Source organism: Nicotiana tomentosiformis, chromosome 8 (genome assembly GCF_000390325.3).
Source record: "Nicotiana tomentosiformis chromosome 8, ASM39032v3, whole genome shotgun sequence".
Classification (NCBI taxonomy): domain Eukaryota; kingdom Viridiplantae; phylum Streptophyta; class Magnoliopsida; order Solanales; family Solanaceae; genus Nicotiana; species Nicotiana tomentosiformis.
The window spans coordinates 62,733,393-62,756,776 of NC_090819.1; the positions used below are offsets into that span (position 1 = coordinate 62,733,393).

General features: G+C 40.8%; 1 protein-coding gene across 1 annotated transcript; it reads left to right on the forward strand.

Annotated features, from left to right (window-relative positions):
- The first annotated feature begins 20,570 nt into the window (after positions 1-20,570).
- Positions 20,571-23,116, forward strand: LOC138897581 (uncharacterized). The gene is made up of 5 exons (XM_070183566.1): positions 20,571-20,730; positions 21,320-21,448; positions 21,524-22,191; positions 22,271-22,843; positions 22,967-23,116. The coding sequence occupies exons 1-5, from the start codon at positions 20,571-20,573 to the stop codon at positions 23,114-23,116; spliced, it is 1,680 nt and encodes a 559-aa protein (XP_070039667.1).
- Positions 23,117-23,384: the final 268 nt, after the last annotated feature.

A 23,384-nucleotide genomic window follows, 5' to 3' on the forward strand; every position in this document is an offset into this window, starting at 1 on the left:
TTCGCATAACTCCATCTTCCCCCACAGCAACCTACTTGGCATCACTGTGCTGCACCATGTCCTTAAGGACAAGTAAATGAGGATCATCATACTGCCTCTCCCTGATACGCTCATATAAAGAAGACCGAGCGACTGTGCAAACTAAAACCCGACTGGGTTCTGAAACATCTAATCTCACGAACTGATTAGCCAAAGTCTAAACATATGCAGCTAATGGCCTCTCACCATCCGGAATATACGCAAGACTGCCCATACCCACAGCCTTTCTACTCAAAGCATCGGCCACCATATTGGCCTTTCCGGGGTGATACAAAATGGTGATATCATAGTTTTTCAACAACTTCAACCATCTTCTCTGCCTCAAATTAAAATATTTTTGTTTGAACAGATACTGAAAGCTACGATGATCAGTAAATACCTTATATGAGACACCGTAGAGGTAATGTCTCCAAATCTTCAGCGCGTGAACAATGGCTTCCAATTCTAAGTCATGAACAGGATAATTCTTCTCGTGAACTTTCAACTTCCACGATGCATATGCAATCACCTTGCCATCTTGCATTAATACTGCACTAAGCCCAATGTGAGATGCGTCACAATATACCGTATACGATCCTGAACCTGTGGCCAATACTGGCACCGTAGTCAAAGCAGTCTTGAGCTTATGAAAGCTTAACTCACACTCGTCTGACCATCTGAATGGGATACCTTTCTGGGTCAGTCTGGTCAATAGGCTTGCTATAGATAAAAACCCTTCCACGAACCGACGATAGTAACCTGCTAAACTTAGGAAACTCCGGATCTCTGTAACTGAAGCAGGTCTAGGCCCATTCTGAACATCCTTTATCTTCTTAGGATCCACCTTTATGCCTTCTGACGATACAACATACCCCAAAAAGTCAACTGAGTCTAACCAAAACTCACATTTTGAAAATTTGGCATATAATTGATTATTCTTCAAAGTATGAAGCACACTCTGAAGATGCTGCTCATGCTCCTCTCGAATGCTGGAGTAAATCAAGATATCATCAATGAATACCACCACAAAAGAATCCAAATAGGGCTTGAACACCCAATTCATCAAATCCATAAATGTTGCTGGGGCATTTGTCAACCCAAATGATATCACTAAGAATTCGTAATACCCATACCGAGTCCGAAAAGCTGTCTTAGGGATATTAGATGCCCTAATCTTCAACTGATGATAACCAGACCTCAAATCGATCTTCGAAAATACCTTGGCACCCTGAAGCTGATCAAATAAGTTATCAATTCCTGGTATCGGATATTAATTTTTGATAGTGGCCTTATTCAACTGCCGATAATCTATACACATCCGCATAGATCCATCTTTCTTATTTAGAAATAATATTGGTTCACCCCAGGGTGAGATACTGGGTATAATGAATCCCTGATCAAGCAAGTCTTGTAATTGCTCCTTCAATTCTTTCAATTTCGGCGGGGTCATACGGTATGGTGGATGAAAAATGGGCTGAGTGCCCGGAGCCAAATCAATACAGAAGTCAATATCTCTATCGGGTGGCATCCCTGGTAACTTCTGGAAGGGACATCCGCACTGGGATCACGAATATAAGCCAAATAAGCTAGACACCCTTTCTCTACCATACGCCGACCTTTCATATAAGAAATAACCTTGCTGGCAGAATGACCAAGGGTTCCTTTCCACTCTAATCGAGGTAACCCCGGCATGGCTAGGGTCACTGTCTTGGCATGACAATCCAATATAGCATGATAAGGTGACAGCCAATCCATACCCAAGATGACATCAAAATCTACCATATCAAGAAGTTGAAGATCCATACTAGTCTCAAGACTACCAATAGTAATCACACACGAACGATAGACATGGTCTACTACAATAGAGTCTCCCATCGGTGTAGATACACACACAGAAGGACTCAGAGAATCACAAAGCACAACCAAATATGAAGCAAAATAGGAGGACACATAGGAATAAGTAGATCCTGGATCAAATAGAACTGACGCATCTCTATGGCTAACTAGAATAATACCTTTGATCACAACATCAGATTACACGGCCTCAGGCCTAGTTGGAAAAGCATAAAATCTAGGCTGAGCCCTACCACTCTGAACTGCGTCCCTAGGATGGTCTCTAACTGGCTGGCCTCTACCTCTAACGGTCTAACCTCCATCCCTAATGGCCTGACCTCCACCTCTAATAGCCTGACCTCCACCTCTAGTTGCCTGACCCCTACCTCTAGCTGGCTGAGCAGGCAGTGAAAAAACCGATGCCGGTATGATGGCAAGAGTCCTGCCGAGATCTGTTAGTCGCCAACATAGGGCAATACCTCCTAAGTGACCAATGTTCCCACACTCATAACACCCATCTTGATGCCGTGGCTGCTGAAGCTGAAGCTGACCTGAATGGGCCGGATAACCGTTATAATAACTCTGGAGTGGTGTTGCACTGATAGGAGCTGAATGTGCACTAAATGATGTCTGCCCAGAGTAAGGCATAATAGGACTGTGACTCCCTAAAGCACCGTGAGATGCATGAAGTACTGAATGAAATGGTCTGGGAGAATGACCCATACCAAAATTACTCCTGCCTCCAGACGAGGCACCACTGAAACCACCGAACTGACGAGGCCTCTTATCAAACCTCCGCCCCCTCACCTGTGTAAGAACCATCTCTATCCTCCTCGCGACATTAGCAGCCGCCTGAAATAAAATCTGACTTCCGATCTCCTTGGCCATATGAATCCTGATAGGGTGAGTGAGTCCCTCAATAAACCTTCTCACCCTCTCTCCCTCAATAGGTAGTAAAAGGAGAGCATGACGGGCCAAATCCACAAAATGGGACTCATACTAAGTAACAGTCATATTGCCCTGCTGTAGACACTCAAATTGCTTACGGAAATCCTCTCTCAGTATGATAGGAAGGAACTTCTCCAGAAATAGTTGACAGAACTGCTCCCAGGTAAGTGCAGGCGATCCAACTGGTCTGTTCAATATATAATCTCTCCACCAGCTCTTGGCGGATCCCGTCATCTGAAATACAACAAAATCCACCCTATTGGTCTCAACTATACCCATATTTCGCAGCACCTCATGACAGCGGTCAAGATAATCCTGTGTGTCCTCAAGAGGTGTACTACTGAAGTGAACTGGAAAAAGCTTAGTAAACTTATCTAGTCCCAATAAGGCCTCAAAAGACATGGCAGGCCTATCACCGGTCTGTGTCGCAACAACTGGCTGAACTACCCCACCTGGCGGGACTGCTGGAGCCTGATTCTGGGGAGCTATCTGCTCCGGAGCGGGAGTAGTGGGAGTTTGTGCTCCTCCCCCAGCCCGTGAGACGGCTGGTGCCATTGGAAATGTACCATTCTGGGCCACGCCCTCCATAAGACTCACCAAACGGACTAGAGCGTCCTGAAGCACCGGAGTAGCTATGAATCCTTCCAGAATCTGAACTGGTCCAACTGGTACATTCTGAATTGGAACCTCCTCCAGAAGATCCACCTGAGGTTCTACAACAGGTGCAGCTACTCGAGCTCTGGACTGAGCTCTACCCCTGCCTCTGCCTCAGCCTCTAGCACGACCTCGGCCTCGACCTCTACCCCTGGCCATAGTTGCCACCGGGGGCTCTCGTCCCTATCCAGCAGTAGATGTATTACGTGTTCTTACCATCTGCCAGTGAATAAGAGTAGAATGGTTCAATCATCGATGATAGAATAAATTCGCCCGACAGAATAAGAAAGAAGTGATATTTTTCCTAAACTTCATAGCCTTTGAGAGATAAGTATAGATGTCTCTGTACCGATCCTTCAGACTCTTCTAAGCTTGCTCGTGACTCGTGAGACCTATGTAACCTAGTGCTCTGATACCAGCTGTCACGAACCGAAATTCCCACCTTCGGACCGTGATGGCGCCTAACAACTCACTTGCTAGGCAAGCCAACGTTAGAATAATATTATCCATTTTAAAACAATTTTTAGATTTATTAATAACAAAGAAACAAATGCGTAAGTAAAGTCTGAAATGTAGTGAATGATCCATAAAAATAACGGTGTCTCAATACCATCCCATAATTGGTGTCATAAGTGCACGAGCTTCTAGAATAATACAAATAAAGGTCTGAAAAAAATAAAGCTGTCTGAAAATAAGCACACAACTAAAGAAAAGTAGACGAGGATTTCAAAACTGCGGACACCGTGCAGTTATACCTCAAGTCTCCTCTGGTAGCTGAAATTCGAGCAAGTTTATGGTACGCCGCTGGGACCAACTCCAAAATCTGTACAAGAAGTGTAAAGTGTAGTATCAGTACAACCGACTCCATGTACTGGTAAGTGCCGAGCCTAACCTCGATGAAGTAGTGACGAGGCTAAGGCAAGTCACTTACATTAACCTGTACGCAATAATAGTAATAACCACAATAATAGAATTAAATCAGGTAACTCATTTCTAATAGTTGAAGCCAACTCAGCAGTCATAATCAATTATTATTTCACCTAATTTCCGTTGCTGCGTGCAAACCGCTCCCACAATATATTCATTTTCAATCCTCCAATACATTTATTTTAATCAAGTATATATATAGATTTTTAAATAAGTCTGTTGCGGTGTGTAATCCGATCCCCCAATATGGACTTTTAATAAGTCTGTTGTGGCGTGCAATCCGATCCCGCAATATAGACTTTTAAATAAGTCTGTTGCGGCGTGCAATCCGATCCTCCAATATGGACTTTTAATAAGTCTGTTGCAACGTGCAATCCAATCCCCCTAATATAGACTTTTAAATAAGTCTGTTGCGGCGTGCAATCCGATCCCTCAATATATATATATATATATATATATACTTTAATTCCCATTGCGGCGTGCAACCCGTTCCCCCAATATAACTTTAAACAACTCATAAATATAATAAAAATTACTCCAATAAATACCACGTCCAATGAGAAACTATTAAGCATCATGGCACACAATAATTATAATTTATTTATGAACAAACAATGGCAATTAGCAATTAATTGTAAAAATCATGGAGAAAATAAGCAATTTAATATTTAATATGCTAAATATCAAGTAATAGTTAAGACACATAAATCAAGTAGCATGTAACAATTATTGTAGGAATTTCAAAATTTATATTTGACAAAGAATAGGAGAGAAACAATTATCATAACAATTAATTCGTGTATTATTTTTTTTTAGGATTTTCAAATAATTATGCAAATAATTAATTTGACGACGTATAGACACTCGTTACCTCGCCTATACGTTGTTCACATGCATTTCACATAACAAATTTAAGAGTTCTATTCCCTCAAGTCAAGGTTAACAACGACACTTACCTCGCTTTGCAATTTCAATCAATTACCCGACCACGACTTTTCCTTTTAAATTTGTCTCCAAAAGCATCAAATCTATTCACAAACAATTCTATATACTCAATACGAATCATAGGAATTAATTCCATATGAATTTACTAATTTTTCGGATCAAAATCCGAAATTCATTTTAATATTTAACAGTGGGACCCATGTCTCAAATCCCAGAAAAACTTACGAAATCCGAACACCCGTTCCGATACGAGTTCAATCATACAAAAATTATTCAATTCCGATGTCAAATGGACCTTCAAATCTTAAATTTTCGTTTTTGGAAGATTTTATAAAAATCTGATTTTTCTCCCAAACGTTCACGGATTCATGATATAAATGAGTATGGAATCATGAAATATAATCAATATAGGATAGGGAATACTTACCCCAATATTTTCCCGTGAAGAATCGCCTTACCCGAGCTCAAAAATGGAAAATGGTTGAAAATGGGACGAATCCCATTTTCTAGAACTTAAGTTTTGTTTCTCGGATTTTTACCCTTCGCGAACGCGGTCAGTACCTCGCGTTTGTGAAGCACATTTTTGTGCTGCCAAAACTTTGCTCTACGCGAACGTGAAGCCTTACCAAATTTGGCCTTCGCGAACGCGATACACCCTACGCGAACGCGAAGCTTTATCGCTTGGTGCCCGGCCAGGCCTCGCCTTTTACGCGAACGCGAACGCTTCTACGCGTTCGCGATGAACATTGCCCTCTACCCTTCGCGAACGCGGCCCCCTCTTCACGAACGCGAAGAGTAAATTTCACATGCCTCAAGTTCCTCTTCGCGAACGCGATTCCTCTATCGCGAACGCAAAGAAAGAAATCAGACAGTGCATCAGAAAACTTTCCAGCAGAGTTCCAAGTCCAAAATTCAACCCGTTAACCATCCGAAACTCATCCGAGCCCTCAGGGCTCTAAACCAAACATGCACACAAGTCCAAAAATCTCATATGAACTTGCTCGCGTGATCAAATTGCCAAAATAACACCTAAAAGTACGAATCGGATACCAAATCAAAGGAAATTTTCAAAAAAACTTTAAAACTTCTATTTTCACAACCGGACGTCCGAATCACGTCAAATCAACTCTGTTTCTCACCAAATTCGACAGACAAGTCATAAATATTATTGTGAACCTGTACCGAGTTTCGGAACCACAATACGAACCCGGTATTAACAAGACCAAACATCGGTCAATTCTTAAAAATCATTAAGCTTTCAAACTTTTAATTTTTCATCAAAATTCTATATCTCGGGTAGGGACCTCAAAATTCAATTTCGGGCGTATGCCCAAGTCCCAAATTATGATACGGACCTACCGGAACTGTCAAAATACTGATCCGAGTCCGTTTGATCAAAATGTTGACCAAAGTCAACTTAGTTGAGTTTTAAAGCTCTATTTCACATTTTAATATATTTTTTACACAAAAACTTTCCGAAAAATTATACGGACTATGCACGCAAGTCGAGGAGAGATAAATAGTGCTTTTCAAGGTATTAGAACATATAACTAATTATTAAATTTAAAGATGATATTTTGGGCCATCACAACAGCAAAGGCAGAAAATGCATGCTATAGATGTGGAGAAAAAGGGCACCTGTCGTACGTCAAAGCACATGGTTGAGCTTTATCAAGCCTCCCTGAATTAGACAGAGAAAAATGCTGAAGCAAATTTTATTTCTAAAGATAATTTAGACTTCATGCATTTGGATGTAGCTGATTACTTTGCATTCCCGGAAGGAGAAACAAGTCATGTGATCGATGATGAATATGTAGAAATGTAAATATTATAATTTTTGTTGTTTGTAGTAGATAGTGTGGTTATGTAATTGTTATATATAAATAAAATTTATGCTTTGATAATGATGTTTACTATCATATTATTCTGTTTATATCATTTTGAAGAATATGGATAATCCTCAAATTATGTTTGGATCAAAGACCAATCATGAAGATATTTGTGTAATTGATAGTGGAACAACTCATGCCATATTCAAAGATCAGAAATACTTTTCTTATTTGCATAAGGAAAAAGCAAATGTTTCAACAATTTCTGGTAATATATATTTGATTGAAGGCTCCGGAAGAGCCACTATATTTTTGTCTAAGGGAACAAAACTTATTATAGACAATGCATTATTCTCCTCCAAGTCCCGAAGAAACTTTATAGATGGGTATCATGTTGAGACGATAGATGAAATGAATATCGAATATCTTTGTATTACAAAGAATATTTCTGGCCAGAAGTGCATTGTAGAAAAGTTACCAACTCTATCTTCTGGCTTATACTATTCAAAGATTAGTACAGTTTAAGCACACTCTATCGTAAATCAGAAGTTTACTGATTCAAATATTTTTGTGCTTTGGCATGGCCGTTTGGGCCATCCTGGATCAATAATGATGAGACGAATTACTGAAAATTCGAGTGGGCATCCATTAAAGAACCTGAAGGTTCTTACAAATAATGAATTTTCTTGTGATGCTTGTTATCAAGGCAAAATGATCACTAGACCATCATTAATGAAGGTTGGCATTGAATCCCCTGCCTTTTTAGAACGTATACATGAGGATATATGTGGACCTATTCACCCACCAAGTGAGTTGTTTAGATATTTTATGGTCCTAATAGATGCATCTTCAAGATGGTCTCATGTGTGTCTACTGTCATCTTTCAACCTGGCATTTGCAAAGCTATTAGCCCAAATAATTCGATTAAGGGAACAATTCCCAGATTATTCTATAAAGGCTATTCGCCTTGATAATGCTGGAGAATTCTCATCTCAAGCTTTTGATGATAATTGTCTAGCAGTTGTGATAAAAGTTGAACATCCTGTAGCTTATGTTCATACTCAAAATGACCTTGCAGAGTCATTTATGAAATGCCTGCAATTGATAGCAAGACCACTACTTATGAAAACAAAATTGTCCACTACTATTTGGGGCCATGCTATCTTGCAAGCAACATCACTTATCCGTCTCAGACCGATACATTATAATAAATATTCTCCGTCACAATTAGTTTTTGGTCATGAACCAGATATTGCCCATCTACGAATTTTTAGATGTGCTGTATATGTGCCGGTAGAACCACCATGGCGTAGTAAGATGGGCCCACAGAGAAGGTTAGGAATATATGTTGGGTTTGAATCACCCTCTATTATTCACTATCTTGAACCATTGACAGGAGATTTATTTACTGCTCGATTTGCAGATTGTCGGTTTGATGAAACAAATTTCCCACAATTAGGGGAAGAGAAAAAATTTGTGTGGAAAGTTTCATCGTTATCTCATTTTGATCCACGTACCCCTATATGTAATCAGGAGGTCCAGAAAATCATCCATTTATAAAATATAGCAAATCAAATGCCAGGCGCATTTACTAATTTGAATAGGATAACTAAGTCACATATCCCTGCAGAGAATGTGCCTATCCGAATTGATGTCCCAGTAGGACCATCTACTAGTATGAGAGCTAGTGAACCTAAAGTACGCCTGAAGCGTGGTAGGCCTTTGGGTTCTAAGGATCGAAATCCTCAACAAAAAAAAATCGACAAATGATAACGATACTATAAAGGGATCTCTTGAAGAGACCCAAGATCTGATTATTTCTGAGATTTTTGAAGAAATAAATGAATCCAAGACTCAAGTGAGCGAGAAACTTTTAATAAGCTCTACTGGTGATGAAATTAATTTAAATCAATCTGAAATAGTGGTGGATAATGTATTTTGCATATAATGTTGCATTTAACATTATGGAAGATAGTGAGGATTTTGAACCCCGATCTGTCGAAGAATGTCGATAAAGATCTGATTGGCCAAAATGGCAAGGGGCAATTCAATCAAAATTGAACGCACTTGCTAAAAGAGAGGTCTTTGGACCAGTAGTCCAAACACCTGCTGGTACAAAACCAGTTGGTCATAAATGGGTTTTTGTGCGAAAAAGGAATGACAAAAATAAAGTTGAAAGATACTGTAATGACCCAACCGGTCATTTTAACTTTTAGAATTCCGTTCCCTAAAATAAAATTTCCCGTATGTGCTTTTAATGATTATTGACTTGCGGGGATGGTTGGTTCGGGATTTGGAAGCATTTGGGTTGAAATCGGAACACTTGGTTCCTTAAGTTAGCCTTAAAAGGCCAAGTTTGACTTCGGTCAACATTTTTAGAAAACGACCCCGGAATCGGGATTTGACAATTCCAATAGGTTCGTATGATGATTTTGAACTTGGGGGCATGTCCGAATCGGGTTTTGGATAACCCGGGAGCGTTTGACGCTTAATAGTAAAAATCAACTATTTGAAGGTTTAAAACTTTTTTAAATTTGGTTTGGAGTAGGATTTTTCGTAATTGAAGTCCATTTGAAATTCTGGGTTTGGGAATAGTTCCGTATAGTGATTTAAGACTTCCACGCAAAATTTTGTGTCATTCCGAGTAGTTTAAGTATATTTCGGCGCATTTGAAGTAAATTGAAGAACTTGAAATTCTTAAGTTTGAATCAATTTGGTTTGGGGTATGATTCTTAGATTTGATGTTGTTTTATGCGTTCTGAGATTTTGAGCGAATCCGTTTTATGATTTCAAACCTGTTGCTATGTTCGGGGGGGACCCCGGGGGTCCCGAGTGTTAACCGGACGAGGCTTGGACCAATTTCGGACTTGGGAGAAAAATGCTGAAGCTTTCTGCTTCTGGTACGTTCGCACCTGCGCTTGGACAGCCGCAGGTGCGACCCTCGCAGATGCGAGCTTCAATCGCAGAAGCGGAAGGGGGAAAGAAGGCCTGCCATCGCAGGTACGGAACATTGGGGGCACCTGCGAACGCGCAGGTGCGAGAATTTTTGCGCAGATGCGACTGTGGCCCGGGCAAGTGGAACTCGCACCTGTGAGGAATTTTCGCAGGTGCGAAAGCCGCAGGTGCGGTACCCCTTCCACAGGTGCGAAACCACTGCTTGGCAGAATGGTTAAAAATCGGGGCTCAGACATTTTGAGCACATTTTTCCTCCATTTTCGGGCGATTTCAGAGCTTTTGAGAAGGGAGTTCAACTAACAACTTGGAGGTAAGTTAATTCTACACCCTTTGAGTTAAATACATAGATTATGGGTAGATTATAACTAGTAAATCTTAGAAATCAAAGGTTTAGGTGAAAAACCTAGATTTTAACCACAAAAATGGTTATGGAATTGGATAGAAATTATATATTTGAGTTCTTGAGATTATGGGTAATGTTTTCATCCGAAAATTTCCAGAATCCGAGCACGTGGGCCCGGGGTTAATTTTAGAAATTTTAAAATTTTGGATAGGGCAATTTATTTAATAGATGAATTTCGAATTATTGAACATATATTAATTATTTTATATAACTTTTGGATAGTTTCGGATTTTTCGGCATTGAATCGAGAATTTTACGCGATGCGATAATCGGAAAGTGGACTTTGAGATGAGGTAAGTCTCTTGTCTAATCTTGTGAGGGGGAAATTACCCCATAGGGATTAAATTGAATAATTATTGCTAATTGTGGGGGCTACGTATGCACGAGGTGATGAGAGTCCGTGCGTAGCTACTATAAATGCTAAAGTCCGGGTAGTTTAGGACTCAAAGCATGAATTACTTGTGTAAATTGTATCCCCTAATTTATTAATATTAAATTGATATATGTGAATATATTGTGAATTGTTAGATAGAGATATTAAAGGATAGAAAATATATATGCTTGATTTTCTATTTAAATTAATTAATTATTAAAAGAAATTATTCTTCCTCCCGAATTTATCTCAAAATAAATATACTCTCCTTCCGGAGGTACATAAGAAAATGTCCTCCTTTATTGTAGAGCGGGCCGAACGCCTCGGCAGGATAGATGCATCTATGGATCGCGCCGCACGTCCCTCGGCAGTGTACACGACACTCTGGATCGGGACGTACGTCCTCGGCAGAAATCATGCTTAATAATAATAATAATTACATGATATTTTAATAGCTTATTTCAGCTTGCGAAGCTAATTGATAAATTGGAAAATCCTTGGAATTTAATGAATTATTATTCTTGCTTGTTAAAGAATTAATTATTATTCCTGTAAATGATATTTAATTGATAAATTAGAAATTATTGGAATTTAAGGAATTTAATTAATATATTGAGAATTGTTGCATTTGAAGAAATTTGATTATTTTCGCTGACTAAATAAACTATTTTAAATTCTGTAAATCATGCTGATTTAAATATCCTAGTTGTATTTCAATTATTATTATTGACCCATAGTGAGTGTCAAAGTCGGCCATCTCGTCTCTACCACTTTGAGATTAGCCTTGATACTTACTGGGTACACGTTGTTTACATACTCATACTACACTTGCTACACTTTTTGTGTAGGAACTGAGGCAAGTACTAGTGGGGGACCTATCATCTTACACCCACGTTATCCAGGGGCATAATGGTGAGCTGTTTCTCTGATCCGTTCTGCAGCTACTAGTGTCTCTCTTTGTATTTTTCTTTTTATTATTCTGTCTATTTTTATTTCAGACAGTATTTGAGGTTTTGTATAATCTACTAGATGCTCATACACTTGTGATACCAGGTCTTGGCACATGCATTGGTAGAATTTGGGTTTTATGATTTCTATTTGTTTTAAATTTTGTCAATTAATACTTAATTTATTAAGCTGGCTTGCCTAGCCATAGTGTTGGGCGCCATCACGACCTATAGGTGAAATTTGGTCGTGACAACATGGTATTAGAGCACTAGGTTCACGTAGGTCTCACAAGTTATGAGCATGCCTAATAGAGTCTTGCGGATCGGTACGGAGATGTCAGTACTTATCTTCGAGAGGCTATAGGGTGTTAGGAAACTACCTTTCTTCATATTCCATCGTGCAATTAATGTTGTACTAAATATCCTTCTCTTATTCTCTCTCAGATGGTGAGAACACGCTCGAATGAAGTTCCAGACCAGGGAAGGGCTACTCCCCCAGTTGCTAGTGGCCGAGGCCGAGGGAGGGCTCCAGCCCGTGATAGAGGGCGAGGACGTCCCAGGACTGTTCCAGTTATGCCACCAATGGGTCCAGCAGAGAATTCCATTATTGAGGAGCAGGATGAGGTGCCTGTGGCAGAGCCAGCTCCGGTGGATTTCACATCTGGATCGGGATTTCAGGATGTCATGGGTCGTATGCTGCGGTTCATGGACAATATGACTCAGGCCGGTTTATTTCCGGCAGACCCAGCCACATCTCAGGTGGGCGGTGGAGCACAGACCCCTACCACACAGGTTCATGGACAGGCAGCTGCTGTATATCAAACCCAGGGTGCACTACCCGTGGGAGGAGCCCAGCCAGTGGTAGCAGCTACACCTGAGCCTAGGCCAAGTGTAGCCGCCGATCCTCAGAAGCTATTGGACAGATGGACTAGACTACATCCTCCTATCTTTGGGGGTGAGAGACATGAGGATCCATAAGACTTCATTGATCGTTGCAGGGACAGACTACACAACATGAGGATATTAGAGTCTCACGGGGTAGACTTTGCTACTTTTCAGCTAGAGGGCAGAGCCCGTAGATGGTGGCAGTCTTATGCTCTTGGCAGACCAACAGATTTTCCTCCCATGACTTGGGACAGGTTCACCTGTATTTTCCTGGACAGGTATATTCCACCCTCCCAGAGGGAAGAGTTGCGGTTTCAGTTTGAGCAGCTCCAGCATGGTCAGATGTCAGTGACTGATTATGAGGCGAGGTTTGCTGAATTATCTTGCCATGCACTTATGATACTCCCTACTGAGGCAGAGAGAGTGCGGAGGTTTGTAGCCGGTTTACATACTGGTATTCAGGCCACTATGGCTCGAGGGGTTGAGATGGGTACTTCTTATGAGCGAGTTGTGGAGATAGCCCGGAGGATTGAGGGTGTGCGTCAGCGTAGTAGAGAGCAGATTATGAGGGATAAACGGTTCAGGTACTCTGGAGAGTTCAGAGGTGCTACGTCTGGGGTTAGAGGTCAGTTCGTGAGGGGCAGTCCAGTAGACCCCCATCTCCAGCACCACCACCTCCCCCAGGTGCTCCAGTGCGACCTTATCTCAGTGCTATACTAGAGAGTTCTTACCGCCCACCAGCTATTCAGGGTCCTCCCAGTAGGTATTCAGTTCCCCAGGGCCAGACATTTAGTCAGCGGCCCATCGCACCGAAGAGTTGTTACGAGTGCGGGGATCCCAGTCACATGCGGAGATTTTGCCCCAGGCTTCAGGGTAGACCAGTACAGTAGGGTCAACAGCCTATGCTTACCGGACCAGACCAGTAGTCCGACCACCAAAAGGTGGAGGACAGGTGGGTAGGGGTCGTCCTAGAGGTGGAGATCAGCCAGGCGGAGGCTAGCCAGTTGGCGCTCCAGCTCGGTTTTATGCTTTTCGGGCTAGACCAGATGCAGAGGCCTCAGATGCTGTGATTACAGGTATTATTTCTATTTGCGGCAAAGATGCCTCAGTATTATTTGATCCAGGATCCACATATTCATATGTGTCGTCTCTATTTGCTCCATTCCTGGGTGTTTCTTGTGAGTCCTTGAGTACTCCTGTTTATGTGTCCACTCCTGTAGGCGATTCTATTATTGTGAACCGCATCTACCGGTCCTGTATTATTACATTCTGTGGTTATAAAACTAGAGCAGATCTCTTATTGCTCGAGATGATGGATTTTGAAATTATTCTGGGTATGGACTGGTTATCTCCATATCATGCTATTCTAGATTATCATGCCAAAACTGTTACCTTGGCTATTCCATCCTTGCCTAGGCTGGAGTGGAAGGGTTCGTCGGTTAGTTCATTTAATCGGGTTATTCTTTTATAAAGGCTCAACACATGGTTGAGAAGGGTTGTTTGGCTTATCTAGCCTATGTTCGGGATACTACTGCGGAGACTCCGGCTATTGATTCAGTGCCAGTAGTTCGGGATTTCTCCGATGTATTTCCTTCAGATCTTCCAGGTATGCCACCTGATCGTGATATTGATTTCTGTATTGACTTGGCTCCAGATAATCAACCTATATCTATCCCACCGTATCGCATGGCTCCAAAAGAATTGAAAGAACAACTTGAAGAGTTACTAGCCAAATGGTTTGTCAGACTGAGTGTATCGCCTTAGGGTGCACCGATATTATTTGTGAAAAAGAAGGATGGAACAATGCGAATGTGTATTTATTATCGCCAATTGAATAAAGTTACTATTAAGAACGAGTACCCGTTGCCGCGTATTGATGATCTATTTGACCAGTTACAGGGTGCTAGGGTGTTCTCTAAGATCGACTTGAGGTCGGATTATCATCAGTTGAAGATTTGAGATTCGGATATTCCGAAAACTGCTTTCCGTACTAGATATGGTCATTATGAGTTTCTGGTAATGTCTTTCGGTTTAACTAATGTCCCGGCAATGTTTATGGATCTGATGAACAGAGTATTCAGGCCATATATTGATTCGTTTGTCATTGTCTTCATTGATGACATTTTGATCTACTCGCTCAGCAAGGAGGAACATGAGCAACATATGAGAGTAGTGCTTCCAACATTGCGGGAACAAAAGCTATATGCTAAGTTCTCTAAATGTGAGTTTTGGCTAGAGTCTGTAGCATTTTTGGGACATATTGTATCGGGCGAAGGTATTAAAGTTGATCCCAAAAAGATTGAGGCAGTTCAGAATTGGCATCGTCCCACTTCGGCGACTGAGATCAGGAGTTTACTGGGTTAGCAGGTTATTATCGTCGGTTCGTGGAAGGTTTTTCATCTATTGCAGCACCTCTGACCAAATTAACCCAGAAGGGTGTTCAGTTCCAATGGTCCGATGATTGTGAGTCAAGCTTTCCGAAACTCAAGACAGCATTAACTACAGCACCAGTGTTAGTGTTATCTTCCGGTTCGGGGATGTATACAGTGTATTGCGACGCTTCACGTGTTGGTTTGGGTTGTGTATTAATACAGGAAGGGCGAGTTATTGCATATGCTTCACGTCAGTTGAAGCCCCACGAGCAGAATTATCCGATACATGATTTGGAGTTAGCTGCGATTGTTCACACCCTTAAGATTTGGAGGCATTATCTTTATGGGGTGTCCTGTGAAGTTTATACTAATCATCACAGTTTGCAGCATTTGTTCAAGCAGAGGGACTTAAATTTAAGGCAGCACAGATGGCTGGAATTACTAAAAGATTATGATATTACTATACTATATCATCCAGGTAAACAAATGTAGTTGCAGGTGCCTTTAGTAGAAAGGCAGAAAGTATGGGTAGTTTGGCTTTTATTTCAGCAGAAGAGAGGCCATTAGCTTTAGATATCCAATCCTTGGACAACAGACTTGTGCGACTAGATATCTCAGAGCCCAGCCGAGTTCTTGCATGTTTCGTAGCTCAGTCTTCACTATTTGATCAGATCAAGGCTCGCCAGTATGATGACCCACACTTAATGGTTCTTCGAGAAACGGTACTACGAGGTGGTGCCAAGGAAGTCACTATTAGTGCAGATGGTGTTCTGCGACTCTAGGATCGTTTGTGTGTTCCTAATGTGGATGAACTGAGGAAAAAATCCCGGAGGAGGCACACAGTTCTCGGTATTCTATTCATCCAGGTGCTACGACGATGTATCGTGACTTGAGGCAGCATTATTGGTGGCGACGAATGAAAAAGGACATAGTTGAGTATGTAACTAGGTGTCTAAATTTCCAGCAAGTTAAATATGAGCACCAGAGGCCAGGTGGCCTACTTCAGCAGATGACTATACCGGAATGGAAATGGGAAAGCATCACTATGGACTTTGTAGTCGGGTTGCCGCGGACCTTGAGGAAGTTTGATACAGTTTGGGTGATTGTTGACAGGTTGACCAAGTCGGCACATTTTATTCCTGTTGTGACTACATATACTTCAGAGAGTTTGGCCCAGATTTATATTCAAGAGATAATTCGGTTGCACGGTGTGCCAAATTCCATCATATCAGATAGAGGTCCTCAGTTTACTTCACATTTCTGGAGAGCAGTACAGAGTGAGTTGGGGACCCGTGTAGAGCTTAGCATAGCCTTTCATCCGCAGACCGACAGGCAGTCAGAGCGGATAGTTCAGATTTTGGAGGATATGCTTAGGGCATGTGTGATTGACTTTGGAGGTCAGTGGGATCGTTTCCTGCCTTTGGCCGAGTTTGCTTATAATAACAGTTACCAATCCAGCATCGAGATGGCTCCATTTGAGGCTTTATATGGCTGTCGATACCGTTCACCTATCGGATAGTTTGAGCCCTGTGAGGCTAAGTTATATGGTTCTGATTTGGTAAAGGATGCCTTGAAAAAGGTGAAGTTGATTCAGGAGCGACTTCGTATAACACAGTCCAGACCGAAGAGTTATGCGGATCAGAAAGCGCGTGATATATCATTTATGGTGGGTGAAAAAGTTCTCTTGAAGGTTTCGCTGATGAAGGGAATTATGAGATTCGGGAAGAAGGGCAAGTTGAGCCCAAGGTTTATAGGCCCATTTGAGGTGTTGAGACGAGTTGGGAGGTTGCTTATGAGCTTGCATTGCCTCCTAGACTATCGGGAATTCATCCGATTTTCCATATATCTATGCTCTGGAAGTATCATGCTGACCTATCACATGTGTTGGACTTCAGCACAGTTCAGCTAGATCAGAGTTTGGGTTATGAGGAAGAGCCATTTGCCATTGTTGATAAACAAGTTCGCCAGTTGAGGTCCAAGAGGATTTCTATAGTAAAGGTCCAGTGGAGGGGCCAACCAGTCGAGGAAGTGACTTGGGAGGCCAAGGAGGACATGCGGAGAAAATATCAACACTTATTTAGCACTCTGGGTATTATTCAAAACCCGTTCGAGGACGAACGTTTGTTTAAGAGGTGGAGAATGTAATGACCCAACCAGTCATTTTAACTTTTACAACCCCTTTCCCTAAAATAAAATTTCTCGTATGTTCTTTTAATGATTATTGACTTGCGGGGATGGTTGGTTCGGGATTTGGAAGCGTTTGGGTTGAAATCGGAACACTTGGTTCCTTAAGTTAGCCTTAAAAGGCCAAGTTTGACTTCGATCAACATTTTCAGAAAACGACCCCGGAATCGGGATTTGATGATTCTAATAGGTTCGTATGATGATTTTAGACTTGGGCGTATGTCCGAATCGGGTTTTGGATAACCCGGGAGCGTTTGACGCTTAATAGTAAAAATCAACTATTTGAAGGTTTAAAACTTCTTTAAATTTGGTTTGGAATAGGATTTTGAGTAATTGAAGTCCGTTTGGAATTTCGAGTTTTGGAATAGTTCCGTATAGTGATTTAAGACTTTCACGCAAAATTTCGTGTCATTCCGAGTAGTTTAAGTATATTTCGGCGCATTGGAAGTAAATTGAAGAACTTGAAATTCTTAAGTTTGAATCAATTTGGTTTGGGGTATGATTCTTAGATTTGGTTTGGGGTATGAAATTCTTATATACTAGTTTCTATAAACGTGCGTTGCACGATAACGATGACACGTTGATGTTTGATCGCTAAAATTTTGATATTCGTTTTCACGTAGATTCTCAATCAGTTATTTATATAAATTAAGGAACTAAGAATTAAATTTACTTAAAATATTATATATATGAAAGCAAGAGACGATCTGAAAGAAAATGTAATAATCTTCAAATATTATTACACTTACATAATAGTTGAATTCAAAATGATTCGACGTTATCGTCTGAACATGTGGATAATATAAGCAATTATAATATAGAAACAAGAAATATAATCATCATATCTTACTTAATACTTCTTTATATACGATATTTTTGGTGTTTGTTCCCTTATGATACTTTGGTTGCTTAGTTATGATTAGAACTCTTGTTGTTAACATTGATATCCCTCTTAAAAATGCAACATATAAAAGTCAGCGTACTAACATTGATATATAATTTCGACGGCATGCTAAAAGTAATTTTTGCCCTTGTAAGAATATGTTATATCAGCTATAGGCCAACATTTAAAATTATTTGGCTATGTATTTTATTTAGTTGAAAAGTTACTTACATAGCGATCCTCCCAAATAGTCTTTACGAAGGACTCTCAATGAACAATTTAAGTAATATTATTTTGTTGATGGTTTCTTATAGTTTGAGATATGAAGCTTTTCCTTCAATGGAAATTATTGTTGTTAAACAATTTGCGACCATGTTCACTTTCTCGATAGCAGGGCCTCTAAATGCATATGTAGATGTGTTTTATCACTTAATATTCATGGATATCGTTTAAAAAAATTATTTGTTCGTAGAGGTGGTAACTAAAAGAAGTAAAAGAAGCTTTGTCATACATAATAGAAGAAAAATAAAATTAACTCGTTATGGGCCATGCTGACATAGTTTATTCTTCATTGAGATCGTTACAACTTATAGTTCCTTTTATTTTTAATCTCGAGAAGGAACTCATGTTATGAAATTATTAAAAAAAATCTTAACCAGATTTACAAAACTGTTGAAGTAAATTACTCACTTCGCCAAAGCTCAAATGCTACTACAGGCAACTGTGCGCTTGCTTCCTCTGCGAGTTTGATGCTTCGTTTATATCTAAACATGTTGAGTTAGATACATAAAACTAATCTTTTAGAGAAAATTATGTAACAAACTTAAATTGTAATAAATTACCTCGAAAAAATTAATATTCCAAAACAATAAGTACAACCTAATTTATTTGAGGTAGACATATATAAATTATACAAAGTGTCTTTCTCCATGTCGATAAGTATTTAAAAGTGCCATGTATTCATGTAGGATTAGTACAAAACTTTCACATTAAGTAGAACACATATGGTAAATAGATGAAAAGTTGGAACTTGATTGGTGTTAGAAGTTTGTTGAAATTCATAGTTATTTCCAATGTTACCACTTTTTAGTTGAATTTGAAGTTCTCGATATTGGTAGAGTAGGAATTTATACGTAGGGTATGTGGAGTTTAAATTGGGAAAGAATTCCATCCTTGGGTAATATTTTAATTATTACAATTATATCCACCTTTAACTCAAATATTTAAGGGCATAAAAGTCTATAGATAGATAGATAGATAGATAGATAGATAGATAGATATAGATATAGATAGATAGATATAAATAGATATAGATATACAACAAAATAGACCTTATATATAAACTAATGAATGTAATTCTAATTTATCAAAAGAAAAGTGCTTACCCGAAAAACGGATAGTGTTAAATTTGTACGTAGTTCTAAGGATATGTGGTATAACTCAACACAAATCGTATGGATAAATAAGAATATCTAATATTTGACTGTGAGGATAAAAGATATAAAGTTAGAAAAGATAGTTCTTCAATATGAAATGTGTGATATCTCAATTACGGAGTATGTAAAAAACTTTTTCTTACAGAAATAATAACCATACCCTTTATAGTAGAGAGATTCTACTTTAGATATAATTAAATATACATAGTGGAGACCCATGATAAATCAGCTTTTCCATAATTCCTGCCAGGATTCTCTCCTCTAGTGGGATTGCAACGGCTTTTGTCTATAAGCTCGATCTTGACTCGAGCTCTCGATCTTGACTCGAGCTCGATTCTGGCCCGGATCCTTGTATTGATTCGGGGTCAGTGTTGGTCGATCTCTGCCTCGTAAGCTTGATAACTTCACTTTGCATCATAGTTCGATTTGGACTCGAGCTCGATAATTATATCGAGCTCGACATTGATCAGTCCTTAGGGCTCGAAGCTTGATGAACTGACTCCGGATCTCAACCTGATTATGAAGATGCTTCTCCGATCCAATGCATTATCATCTCGACCAGTTCATACGAAAGACTAACCGGTTTTTACCGTATAGAGATAGTCCCCTAATTTCTCGGGAACGATGTAGCGAGAAACGACATGATTTAACGATGGCTCGATTAAATATATACTGACGTGTGCATTGAATACGATCATGACGTACACGATAGCTGTCCCATCAGTTCAGTTTCTCGAGGTATTTAATGTGTGTCAGACGGTGGTCGGCCATTATTGATATTGGACCGCCACTGCTCAGCCTATAAATATCCCCTTCTTTCACCATTAATCACTTTTACATCTTCTAATATCAAATTTTTCTAAGCATTTTCTCATACCTTCTGAATTAAGTGCGAAATTTACCTTCTGTGGTTTTTACCGCAAAATATTTCTCTGAAACAGCACATATTCTTTATTTCTTTCTTCTAAATTCAAAAATATGGTGAAAACATCAAAAGCCGTCCCTCAAAAAGAAGAGGCTTCTTCTTCACATCCTGCCGCCGATAGAACACCGGTAGAGCCACGGCCTGAGGAGTTTATTCCCGGAGCATGCCTTCTCACCTCTGATTTTAAGGTTGATAAGGGCTGGTTGGTTCCCGGTCGGTGTGAGCCGGTATCGAGGTATTTGTGCTAGATAACCAAAAAGCAACTTGTTCAGTTAAAGACATATTGCAACTGGGATAACAAAGAAGTGGTAATTCCGGCTTCCGATGAAGATATTACCACACACATGGAAGGGTTCCTTAGTGTGTATACTTACCCTTTTACATTAGGACCTCTCGACTCGGTTATCATCGATTTTTGTCGTCAATACCGAATAACTCTAGGTCAGATTCATCCTTCCTTTTGGCGGATCGTTATCCTCATCCGTTTCTTTGCAAACAAGATCGAGGAGATGCCTTTCACCCTTGATCATCTTATTAGATTGTATAGTCCCCGCCTCTTTCGGGGTGGATTAATAAAACTTCAACGCCGGGATACCAAGCTACTGTTCTCGAGCATAGACGAGGACAAGGATCGAGGTTGGATGGGCAGGTTCGTTCGAGTGAGGACTTTGGACTTGATCCCAACTGAAAAGATGCCATTCCCCGAAGAATGGAATATGAAGCGTAAGTATGATTCTGCTGCTTATTCCCTATTGCCTTGTCTCTTTATTTCCTTCTTACTGATATCTCTTTTGTGATGCAGCGGTTCCTTGGATACCCGGTGATGTTCCTGATCCTAAGAGTTGGGTACGGGCCCTGGCTTCGACCTCTACATACGCCGAACGTTCGTGGCGTGATTTGGCAAAGGGCCGATGGGAGCCCAAAAATCCTGGTAAGCCTATTTCTCATATTTTGAGAGTTCGAACGAAATATTTTCCACATATTCAACCGATCTTCTTGTGTGTAGGCCTGGGCAGAGATGCGGTTTTGAGGTCCCTGTCCAGTGAGGAAGAAGCCTCGGACCCGGTTTCTAAACCGGCGGAGGGAAATAAGAGGAAAAGGGCCTCTACTTCCGAAAATCAAAAACCGAAGGCAAGGTCGACTCGTAAGTCGAGGAAGAATACCATCCCTTTGACCTTAGAATCAGTTCAGCGTCTAAGGGATGAAGATGAGGAAGAGGAAGATGACGGGTCCGTACTGGTGGCCCGATCGAAGAAGACCACCAATGCTCCACAGACAGCTGGATCAATGATGGTTTATAAGGCTCCGCCTCGAACTGAGGATATATCGGAGAAAGATTCGGGCAGAGTCACCGAGTTGTTGGAGATCGAGGATGCTTCCCATAGAAGCCACTGGATGGGGGATATGTCTGAAGGGGCTCTCCCCGAATCTTTTCGAACCGAAGAGAATGCCCCAAGTGACTCAAATGGGGCAGTAGCAATCGAAGACTCGCCCACCTTCCCTGCTTTTTCCGAAGGGGCGATTTGGGATGCCCAAACTTTGGGGGCCCTCAAACTAGACGGGCCTCATGATGGAAAGGATCCTTTTCGTGATCTGTTTACCGATGTCGAGGATGCTGGTGGTACTAGTGATGCATCAGATCTTTTTCACGGAGTGCAGCAGGTTTTGAATCAGGTAAGCTTTGAATTATTTAGTTGGTATTATATCTTATGTCTGTTTTTCTTTTCTTACTTTGTTTCTTCTTTCTTCGTAGGCCGTGGTAGCTCATCGAGAGTCATGTTCTCGATCCCGAGCTGAGCTGCGTCGATACGAGGCCGATCTCCAAAGGGCCACGGAAGAGAGGAAGGCCCTTAAACTCCTCTTAGGGCAAAGGGGAAAAGAAATCAAGCACCTCCGAGATGAGTTGGCCAAAGCTCACCAAGATCAAACCGATATGTCCGAGCAGGTAATGACACTATTAAGAGCCTATGGATTCGATACTGGAACGATGGCTAATCTTTCGTTCTTACAGCTGCAGCAGAAGCTTGAGATGATCGGGAAGCTCCATGAGGAGGTAGATGTAATAAAGGCGGATTACTTGAATTGGAAAGGAAATATAGACCGCTTTGCCGCAGAGAAAGAGGCTGCTCGAGCCCAATTATCATCGGTTGAAAATCAACTTCAAAGTCTGAAGGAAAAAAGCTCGGTTCAAGCAAGGAAAACAGAGGAGCTCGAGGCTCGATTGGCTTTTGACCTTGCCAATGCTAAAAAGATAAAGTCTGATGCAGACACATTTGTGGCTGTTTATCGGGTCGATACTGAGGCCGCTCAGTTACATGCGAGAGAAGTAGCTGAGACCGCTCGAACTCGAGCATATTGGATAGCTGAATTTTCCAAATTCCAATCTCGGAGGGAGACCCTCGAGGAGATCCATGCTTGAGGCTTCGATCTTACTGAAGAGATAATAAAGGCAAAAGAGCTTGAAGCCGATGCTGAGGCCTTGGCCTCCGACGATGATGATGACGATGACGATGACGGTGATGGGAACAAGAGCGGGTCTCAGAGTGGGGAGGAGCCCGATGGAGAAGAGACCACCCCCGGAGAAAACCAAGAATCTTAGCCCTTAGTTTCCATTTTGGATGTTGTAAATAATATTCTAAACAATCTTGTATGTATATAAATATATTTTCTTTTCCCGACTTGCCTTTATTTTCTGCCTTATGAATATTTTGTTTCATTTATGCCTTATGAAGGTTTTCGTAAGGCTTTTGACAATTTATTCGAGTGAGTGATTCGAACTTGAAGTAACATTGCCCGTAGGCTTAATGGTCGAGTGAGCGCTTTGCCTCGTACTTGAAATAAGAGTAGCCCATATGCTTAATAGTCGA